The sequence below is a fragment of the Apis florea genome, unplaced genomic scaffold (assembly GCF_048593485.1).
Source record: "Apis florea isolate Af1SG1 unplaced genomic scaffold, ASM4859348v1 contig_2272_pilon, whole genome shotgun sequence".
NCBI lineage: Eukaryota > Metazoa > Arthropoda > Insecta > Hymenoptera > Apidae > Apis > Apis florea.
Window position 1 is genome coordinate 6,473,704 of NW_028256549.1, and position 10,244 is coordinate 6,483,947.

Below are 10,244 nucleotides of genomic sequence, written 5' to 3' on the forward strand. Positions count from 1 at the left end.
TGAATAATTTAAAAAAAAATTTATTATGAGAAATCTATGTGTTATAAAATATTTAAAAAAGAAATTGAAATTAATATAGATATGTATAAATATTAAATTTCAAAAGCATATCTATCTTTTAAATATTTAATTTTGTAAATAGCAATTTTATTAAATTGAAAAACATTAGTAATCTCTTATATTATTGTATTGTATTATTACAAGCCATTCATTATATTGATAATTATTTCAAATATTATATAATGTTATCAATTCTAGTTCTATGTTATTTATTTATATACTATAAACAAATTATATATAATATGATATATATTTTTTGTTCTATTATTTAATTATGAAGCAAATATTAATTGATAAATTAAATAAAAAGCAGGGATGCGTGTAAAAAGTGCTGTTTTAAATTTAATTCTTAAAAGTCATGAGAAAAATATTTTTTGAAGGCATGATTTAATATATTAATGTAGATTGAAAGTAATTGCTAATAAGATACTCGGTATCATATATTATTATATATTAAAATTTGTAATACAATTATAACAGTAATATATTAATAATGTGGAACATAAATATATGATTTTATAATAATATTGAATTTTAAATATAAATAATTTATAAAAATTTATTTCATTTTAAAATTTTATAAAAAAATTGCCGAATATCTTATAAAATTAATTGATAAGATAGGATATACCTAACAATTTATAAAATTAAAATCAATAAGATTGATAATTTTAAACTTCAATAAAAATATAAGTGATAAAAATGAAGATGAAAAATATGATAAAGTTAATTGGTGAATATAATAAATAATCAACTAAAAAATTATTACAAATATTATTAAAAAAAATTATTTTTCTATATGTATAATTTCTATAATGTAACATTTTCAACTATTTTATTTTTATATATGTTCATAATGAAATGAAACTCGCGAAACAAAAATACTGTAGAAATCTAATTTCGAAAAAATAAGAATATCAAATGCTCATGACATCATTCATCTGAATTACATTTATTTTCATTTATATAAAATTTTTTGTAATGGCAGTTTGCAGCAATAGATATTTATGGAAATGGAATGTATTTTATAAAACGAAATTATGATACTATATTGATATATTGGTAAAAATTTTGAACACATGTGACTACAGTACTTTTTGAATGAATTTCAAAAAGAATTTTGTAAATAGTTGATGGAAAGGAGGATACTTGGGGACCTGAGTCGATGCAATGTCCATTCGATTTCATAGTCACATCATAAAAAAATATAAAAAGAAAAGTAACTCATTTATTCTTTAAATTTTTGTTTTTCTATTATCAATTTATATGTATTGATTATTGAAAATAAATAATAATATAATAAAATAAATAAAAAAAATTGAAATATAAAAATACGAAAATATTTATATATCAATAATAATATAATGAGTATATAAATAAATGAACTAAAATATTAAATATAAATGAGTTATTTTTTAAATAAAAAATTTATGATGTAACGTGAATATGGAATGTGATAACGTGTCATAGAGACCAGCGATGACTGCCGATTTTAATGTAAAATTATTAACATATAACATGTGTATCATATTGACAAATAGTAATTATGTATTCATTGTAAGTATATGAATGAGTGGTTCTCCATAAAAACGTGATCTTAGATTTCATAATTTAAGCAATCTAATAAATTTAAATAATATATTAATTTATTTTAATTAATGATCATTAAATAAATAATATTTATTTTAATATATATTTAAATTATGGGAAAAAATTATGAAAAATATCAGAAATATGTTTTAAAATTATATAAATCATGAAAAAAATTATTTAGATCATTTTTATAAATTTTGTATAATGAAATACATACGTTGTTCGTTTTAAACAAAATTTGATAATATAAAATATAAACTTGATTATGGAATATGAGTGTATTTGCAATTAAATACGTTAAAAGTTTCACTAGAAAGCGATTAATAAATTTATAATAAATTGATCTTTAATCAATGAATATTTTATTTCACATTAAATTATATATACACATAAATTATACAAATAATTATTCTTTTTTTTTAATTTTTCATTTTCGATTTGAAGTATGATTTTTAATTTAAAATGAAGAATTATAGAAAATCTTATAAAAAAACGTATTAACAAAGAATATTCTAATTTTTTGTTCTTTCTTGAAATTTCAATCTATATATATATAGCATCGGAATGTAATTTTTTTTTTTAATTAAACGATGAAAATATCGTACTACAAATTGAAAAAAATAATATTAAATGAACATATATCGAATAATCATATTAAAAAAAAGAAAGTTATTAAATATACGAACAATTCTACTACAAATTTGTTTATAATATATATACATACATATATATATATATATATATATATATATAAAGAAGAAAAACAAAATATTAACAAAAATTATTAAAATTATTATATAATATTATAAAATTGATTACTTCGAAAAAAAAATAAAGTACATCGAATCATAAAATAATACATTTAAAACTATCTTTAATTATATTTAAAGTTAAAAAAATAATATTAACAATTTATAAAAAAAAATAACATTTATTAATCAAAATTTTGAAATAGAAAAAGTTGCATAATATTTTCAATTATGAGACATTAGAAATAAAGAATTTAAAAATTATAAAAAGAAACATATTAATAGAATTTATATTTTTAATTAATGATGATTTAGATAATTTTTCCAAGAATTTGTTTTCTTAATAAAGTCTTGAAAAAAATTGACAATAATGTAAAAGGAATTTTAAATCATTGCGATAAAATTCTTTAAAAAAAATTATTAAATCAATATTATATCTTTGGTAAGTATTTAAAAATATGTCTGGCAATATAATTTATATATTGCCAGACATATAATAATATATATATTATTTTTAAAATTTTTTATTACATTTTTTAGTAATTGTTTAAATATTATGTATAAATATATAGTTCAAGTTTATAAGAAACAATTACTAAAAATATAAAGATGTTTTTAAAGACAATAAGTATACATAAATGAATTTTTTTTATAATTAAATTATTTATTAAATGTATAATTTATAAAATATAAGAATTTTAGTATTAATTAATATTAGTTATTATTATTAATACTAGTAAAAATTAAGGAATACATAAAGAAATCTTAACTTTAATATTTTTATCTTATTTATGCCATATCAAAATCATCTCTCTGTAATAGAAAAGTGTTTAACATTAATAAGTGTATTAAATTTAATATTAATTTAATATATGATCTATAATATGAATATATACTTATTACTTACAGTATCATTGTATTCTAATACATGTATTTTAATAGCCGATGTGTCTACCCAAGTAACAAAATCTTCCAAATTTCTATACATATTTTTTAATATTTATTTTATTCTTTTATATTTTATTTAAAAATATTTAATGCATACCTTGTTATTAAAAATGCTGGATCTTTTACAACTTCTGTACCAACTCTAACATGACCTTGTTCTATGAATTGTGTAGCCATTTTTAAGTTTTGGCTCATTTTATTTCGTACCATAACAACTGGTAAACGTCTTCTACAAAATGAACTAGCACTCACTTTTTGTGTTAAAGACAAATCCCATTTTGTTGCTATAAGTCCCATCATATATAATTTCTCTAATAATAATGCACTTTGCTCTATTCGAAATGGATGTTCTGCGTCAATTTCTTTAATTTTTTTGCCTAATTCACGAATTTCTCGTGCCAATTTATTATATCTGGAATAATTAAATTTGTTAATTATATATTTTTAACATATATATTTATAAAATTTATATTTAATAATGCAATAATAAATTACTTCGTATAATCTTCTCTTTTTTGTATTCGATAACGTTTCAAAATTTTTATTTCGTGCAAATTATTATCTGCTTCCCATGATATAAAATCAACTTTTTTTAGCAATTTCTGTTCGTGATATTTTAATTTTCGTACCATAATTATCACAACCAAATAATTATTATCACGTGTAAAGGATATTATAATACTTAACCTGCATCTATTTATACATTTTGTTTTGACAACAAAGAAGGTTAGATATTCACTTATTTGTAAGTACAATATTAAGATTGATCAAATAAACGTTTTGTAAATAATTGAAATAAATAGATACTAATTATTTTCTAAATATTTCATAAAATAAAAAAATATTTGACAAATTATTTTTTAAATACATCTATTTTTTTCTATTAATACAAATTTATAATAATATTTAAGATAATGTTATTCATTTATATATTTTGCATAATAATTCAAATTTAAAATTTTTATTTTTATATGCATTAACAATAAAATATTTATCATAGGTTTTTTATTCAATTAAATAAAACATTGTAATATTAAATTAAACAAGATTAACTATAAAAGATATTTGTTTAATTTTATAATGAATAAGAAAAACGAGAAAATAATACCAGGCGATGGTTTACGATCTTTAAAGAGTACAATGTTATTTCGTGCAATTAACTATGAATTATATGTTAAACCGGTAAGATTATGTTGCAAATTGAAGTAAATTTATGATAATTTTATTTATTTTATTTTATTTTAATATATAGTATTTTAATAAATAATATATATATAATATAATAATAATAATAATAATAATAATAATAATAATAATAATAATAATAATAATAATAATATATTATGGATAATATATTATAAATATTATGGATAATTGATTCACAATTATATAATAATTATTAATTCCTAAAGAACATAAAAATTCTTTATATATTATATATTACTACATATTATATAATTTTTTTATATTAAAAATTGTACAATTATTTAATAATAATTTATTAAATAATTAAATGTTATATTGTTTATATCAAATATTTGAATTTTTAAATATAATATTAATAAATTATATATATATTATAAAAAGCATATTTTTAAAATAATCCGATTTCTTTTTCAGAATAAAATAATAATGATTTTTGGAACCATTGCAATATTTGGTTGTATAGGATATATTGTTTACATGCAACGTAATTCTAATAATACAGAATACTATTCTGTAATTAATTCTAATGGAACAATTGATTTTAAAAAGAAAACATCAAAATGGACAATATAGTTTACATATTTTTTTATGTTCATTCATATTTATTACATAAAATATAGAATTATTATTTATTATATTAGTTAATTTATTTGTTACATTCTACTTTATTGACAATTACTAATTTGTTTATTATTATTTCTATTATATATATTTCAATGATATGTAACAATAATCCCCTAAGTAAGTAAGATCCCCTGTTATATAAAAGTATTTTATTATAATATTTAAATTTTTCAATTCTTATTATGATATTTTGAATTTAATACTTGTGTAAATATACATTAATAATATATTTTTTTGATATATTAACTTTAACAAAATATTATTTTGAAAAATGTAAATAGCATTTTGTATCACATATATTTTAGATATACATTATATATATGTACCACATATTTATATACATAGAAAGTTAAATTTTGTTATTGTTTTATACAAATTATTAATTTTGGCAGTATATAAGATTAATCAAAAAAGTACACTTGGTATGTTGTAATAAACAGTTTAAAAATGGTTAAAAACAGTAATATTATGTAATATTAATAACAATAAATATTACAATGAATGTTATGTACATATATTTTTATAAAGAATACCATAATAGATTTAAGATATAAATACTATTTATATATATTTTTACATATTACTTACAATGAATAATTATTGTAATTATATTAGTTTTAATATATCTCTCTGTAATTTTTATAAAGATCCTGTATTAGTCCAGATTTTTGAACAGAAAATATTCTAAGCTTCTAAATTACATAATAATACTAAATATATATATATATATATATATATATATATATATATATGTTTTTATGTATGCATATAATATATATATATATATATAAGTATTTTGTAAATGTTAAAATATATATAGTTTTTTCATATGATTTAATATTAATATATAAATATTATTAGTATATATAATAATATATAATAACTAGTAATATGTAAATATTACTTTAAAATAATTGATTATGTTATTATATGTTATTATTATATTATATATATAAAATTTAAAAAATGAAAAAATTCAATATCTAATTATATTTTTCGTATAAAGTACTTTTAAAAAAATGATTATAAAGCATAATTATTATTGTATATAAATTGATATGATTTTGAAATATTTTTGTATTTTTTATTTCATAATTTATAAATTAATGGAAGCATTTAGGGAAAATAAAAAATTTATTCTATTTCTAATATAGCATAATGGATTATATCTATATTAAACAAAAGTTATACATGTTTTTTAGAAGATTCTCTTGTTTTTTATTTATTGAATATGAAATGTTTTAATGCTAATTATAAGATATATTAATATATATAACTGATTTCAATTCTACAAATACAAGAAATATAGTATCAATTTTTTTTGTATATTATAGAAAAATGATAACAATTGATTTACTCAGAATAAAATAGTAAATAGGAACAGGAAGTAAGAATAGTTTGCATTAAATTTAATGATTTCAAATTTTATATAATTCTCATAAATATATCGCTTATTATTAAAATAATTAAAGCTCTATTGTTATTTTTAATTATAATTTTTCTTCAGTCATTGATTTTTGTTAATAAAATGTATTTATATATATATTAATTTATTGTTAAAAATATAATATCGAATATAAAGATAAAGATATATTATATAAAAATAATATTTTATAGTATTAAAAGTATTAAAAGTATATTTATTGATAGAAAAATTGTATTTAAAAAATATTTTTTTGAAAATATACAAAAAATATTTCTATTTTTATATATAACAAGAATAGTTATTTAGAATATGGTTTTAAAAATTTGGTCTCATTCATTAATAATATCACATTATATATATAATTTTGAAATTATTTACAAGAACATGTGATATATGATAATTTCAAACTTTGTATAATATATATGATTTGTAATAATTTTCTAAATAATAGAAAAATAAAGACTTCTGAAAATTTTTGTTTATATCAGCCATAGAACAATATTATTTTAAAATAAAGTTCATTAACGATACGAAACATTAGTTTATATATGATTAATTTTCTTTAACGAATCATTTATATCAAAATAAATTTTTATTATTTCTGAATATTTTTCTACAAGCTATTAAGCTTAATAAAAATCACTTTAATAATAAGCGATTATATATGTATTAAAATTTGGCATTTCCATAATACTTTGTTGATATTTTGTACTTTTATGGAGAAGGCGATTTTTAACAAAATTTTTTAAGTTATGAAATAGAGAATTTACGTTAATTTGAAAATTTTTAAGAAATATTAAGAATTTTTTAGAAAAAAGATAAATATTTTAGATAAATATCCTAATAAATTAAATTAAAGAGATTTTTAACTAAACTATAACAAAAATAGCTATATAATATTAATTTTTATCATTATAACATAATTTCAATGTATATAAAATATTGTTATACTTTAACAATTTCTCAACACTAAAATTTTAATGACAATTTATACTTATTACCATATGAAATCTGATTCGTCTTTTAACATGTACAACTTTGCTTATTTTGTGGATATAGTAGAACAGTTTCATAAATCGCACTTGCTACATAATCTATATTGCTTTCATTAAGTCCACATATATTTATTCTACCACTTCGTAACATATAAATGTGGTAATTATTGATTAAACATTCAACTTGTCTTTCTGAAATAATGATTTAAATAAAATAATATATTATTAAATATAACAAAATAATTTCCTTAAATACTAACCAGTTAAACCTGTATAACAAAACATTCCTATTTGTTTAGTAATATGATCCCAAACACCTGGAGTTCCTTTTTGAATCAATTTTTCATATAAGCATACTCTCATTTCTTTTATTCTATTAGACATTGTAATCATATGACTTTTCCTGAAATATTTTGATATTTTTAGAAAATATTTATATTTAGTGTATAATTTTGTTGTTTATATTATACCATTGCTTGAAGAGATCTGGATTCTGTAAAATAGTTGCAACTATTCTTGCTCCATGATTTGGTGGATTACTATACATTCCTCGGACAATCAAAGTTAACTGTGATTTAACTTGAGCTAATTCTTTTGTATCAGACATAACAACTATTAAATTTCCAACTCTTTCATTGTATAAACCAAAATTTTTAGAAAAGCTTTGAGTACACATAAATTCTATTCCACGTTCAGCAAATCTTCTTACTACATAAGCATCTTTATCTATATTACCAGTTGCAAAACCCTAAAAAATTATTAGATCTTTTATATTATTAAAATTAAAATTATTATAAAAATAGATACATATTATCTATAATACTTGATAAGCAGTATCAAAAATTGGAAAAAGAAAATTTTCTTCCACTACATCTGCTATTCTCTCCCATTGTTCAGGAGTTGGATCACATCCAGTAGGATTATGCGCACATGTATGGAAAATAATTACAGCATTTTTTGGAGCATCTCTAAGATCTTTAAGCATTCCTTCTATATGAAGAGAACAAGTTTCTGGATTCCAATATCTATATTCACAAGCTCTTTTAAATCCTCCATTTAAAAACACAAGTTTGTGATTTTCTATTAATACATATTATATATTAAAAATTATGTAAATAAATATCTTTTTTATCATTTCATTTAAAATTTATTAATACTTACCCCAAGTAGGTTTGCTATAATAAAAAACATCATAATGTAAAATACGATTTAAAAATTCAGCTGCAACACGCAATGCACCAGTGCCAGATAATGTTTGAATGCCAAAAGCATGACCTTGTGCAATGATAGGAGAATCTGTACCTAACAAAAGTCTTGTTGCTGCTTGAGAAAAAGCATCTAATCCCAAAACAGGGAGATATTCATGATTTTGTAATTCATCTGCAGCTAATGATTTTTCTACTTTCCGTATAACTGGTAATACCCATGGTTTTCCTTCATTTGTGCGATAAGCTATAAATAAATTTTATTATAAATTTCAAGAAATATTTGAATTATATATTAATCTTGTATATTATTTAATATTTAAAAAGTAATTATATTCTATTATAACAATATACATAATATGTGTTATGTAATCACTAGATATTGCTGGAGGTCACTCAAGAGCAGATTCATTAGTAATATCACATGACAAATAAGATAATTTTAAAAAAAATTGCAAACTTTTATATTTTACAAATATTTTAAAAAATCATTTTTTAAATTATAAAAAAAAAATTATAAAAGAATTTATTTATATATATTTATTTTTTTAAATATTAAATTAAATTAAAAATTTTGCAACATACCTCCTATAGATAAATTCACTTTTTTTTCGTGAGTGTCTTCTAAAAAAGCTTTATAAATTGCAAAAACTTCTATTGAAGGTCCTAATTTGATTCCACAAAACCTTGTAGTCATCTTTGAAACGTTTAAATATCGAATGATCAACTATGTATGCAACGATGTAAAATGGGAGTTAATCCGGCTCCACCATTTTATATGGAATAACAAACACATTTATAAATCTCTTGTAATCACTATGTAAGGAATATTCTTGACTTTTAAAAATAAAAATTCATTTTAAAGATAAATATTCACATTTAACATACAACTATAATTTAAATTATAATTACATAAACTTTTATTACTAATAAATTTAAATTAATTTAACAAATATTTAATAAATAGATATTTGATACATATTTATAATTTCAATTGTATTGTATGTAGAAATTTTATTTTTTATAAAACATTATGTATTTTAATAAAACAAATATTAAAATACATAAATAAATTTCAATATATATATAATCATTATTGAAAATATAAATATATTACGACGTATTACATAGAATATTAAATATTTTTGAATTTAAAATATACAAAATAATTATAAATATTAGATTTTATATTTTCATGTAAAAAAAAATGCATTTTACAAAAATAAATAAAATTTTATATAATTTGTAAAATAAATAATACAAAATAATATAGTAGTAAGAAATTTTTACATATTAACAATTATTTAGCATAAATAAGATTTTTGAAATTTCTGCTTTATCGATTGATCGTTTTTACCGTTATTTATCGTTATAGAGGTCTCCATATGTAAGTAATGTATCACGTATATAGTTTAGTCGATGCATAAAAATTTAACAT

General features: G+C 17.9%; 3 protein-coding genes across 3 annotated transcripts; 1 reads left to right on the plus strand and 2 right to left on the minus strand.

Annotated features, from left to right (window-relative positions):
- Nucleotides 1-3,045: 3,045 nt before the first annotated feature.
- On the minus strand, nt 3,046-4,445 carry LOC100868496 (U3 small nucleolar ribonucleoprotein IMP3). The gene is made up of 4 exons (XM_012489746.3): nt 3,846-4,445; nt 3,448-3,762; nt 3,310-3,382; nt 3,046-3,215 (listed from the first exon to the last, which is right to left on the minus strand). Exons 1-4 carry the CDS (start codon nt 3,980-3,982, stop codon nt 3,192-3,194), a joined length of 549 nt encoding a protein of 182 aa, XP_012345200.1. The 5' UTR covers nt 3,983-4,445; the 3' UTR covers nt 3,046-3,191.
- LOC105736180 (small integral membrane protein 8) lies at nt 4,399-5,687 on the plus strand. The gene is made up of 2 exons (XM_012489747.3): nt 4,399-4,532; nt 4,971-5,687. The coding sequence occupies exons 1-2, from the start codon at nt 4,431-4,433 to the stop codon at nt 5,127-5,129; spliced, it is 261 nt and encodes an 86-aa protein (XP_012345201.1). The 5' UTR covers nt 4,399-4,430; the 3' UTR covers nt 5,130-5,687.
- Nucleotides 5,688-6,239: 552 nt separating this feature from the next.
- On the minus strand, nt 6,240-9,638 carry Got1 (Glutamate oxaloacetate transaminase 1). The gene is made up of 6 exons (XM_003695908.4): nt 9,392-9,638; nt 8,763-9,053; nt 8,425-8,681; nt 8,072-8,349; nt 7,862-8,004; nt 6,240-7,793 (listed from the first exon to the last, which is right to left on the minus strand). The coding sequence occupies exons 1-6, from the start codon at nt 9,501-9,503 to the stop codon at nt 7,630-7,632; spliced, it is 1,245 nt and encodes a 414-aa protein (XP_003695956.1). The 5' UTR covers nt 9,504-9,638; the 3' UTR covers nt 6,240-7,629.
- Nucleotides 9,639-10,244: the final 606 nt, after the last annotated feature.

Bases quoted from the DNA above. Each gene is read 5' to 3' on its own strand.
- LOC100868496 (XM_012489746.3), bottom strand. From the start codon at position 3,982: ATGGTACGAAAATTAAAATATCACGAACAGAAATTGCTAAAAAAAGTT. The intron at 3,383-3,447 runs GTATGCATTAAA...AAATATGTATAG, and splicing joins CCAGCATTTTTAATAACAAG to AAATTTGGAAGATTTTGTTA. The intron at 3,216-3,309 runs GTAAGTAATAAG...TTTCTATTACAG, and splicing joins TATTAGAATACAATGATACT to AGAGATGATTTTGATATGGC.
- LOC105736180 (XM_012489747.3), top strand. From the start codon at position 4,431: ATGAATAAGAAAAACGAGAAAATAATACCAGGCGATGGTTTACGATCT. The intron at 4,533-4,970 runs GTAAGATTATGT...TTTCTTTTTCAG, and splicing joins ATGAATTATATGTTAAACCG to AATAAAATAATAATGATTTT.
- Got1 (XM_003695908.4), bottom strand. From the start codon at position 9,503: ATGACTACAAGGTTTTGTGGAATCAAATTAGGACCTTCAATAGAAGTT. The intron at 8,682-8,762 runs GTAAGTATTAAT...ATGTATTAATAG, and splicing joins TTATAGCAAACCTACTTGGG to AAAATCACAAACTTGTGTTT. The intron at 8,350-8,424 runs GTATTATAGATA...ATAATTTTTTAG, and splicing joins TTTTTGATACTGCTTATCAA to GGTTTTGCAACTGGTAATAT.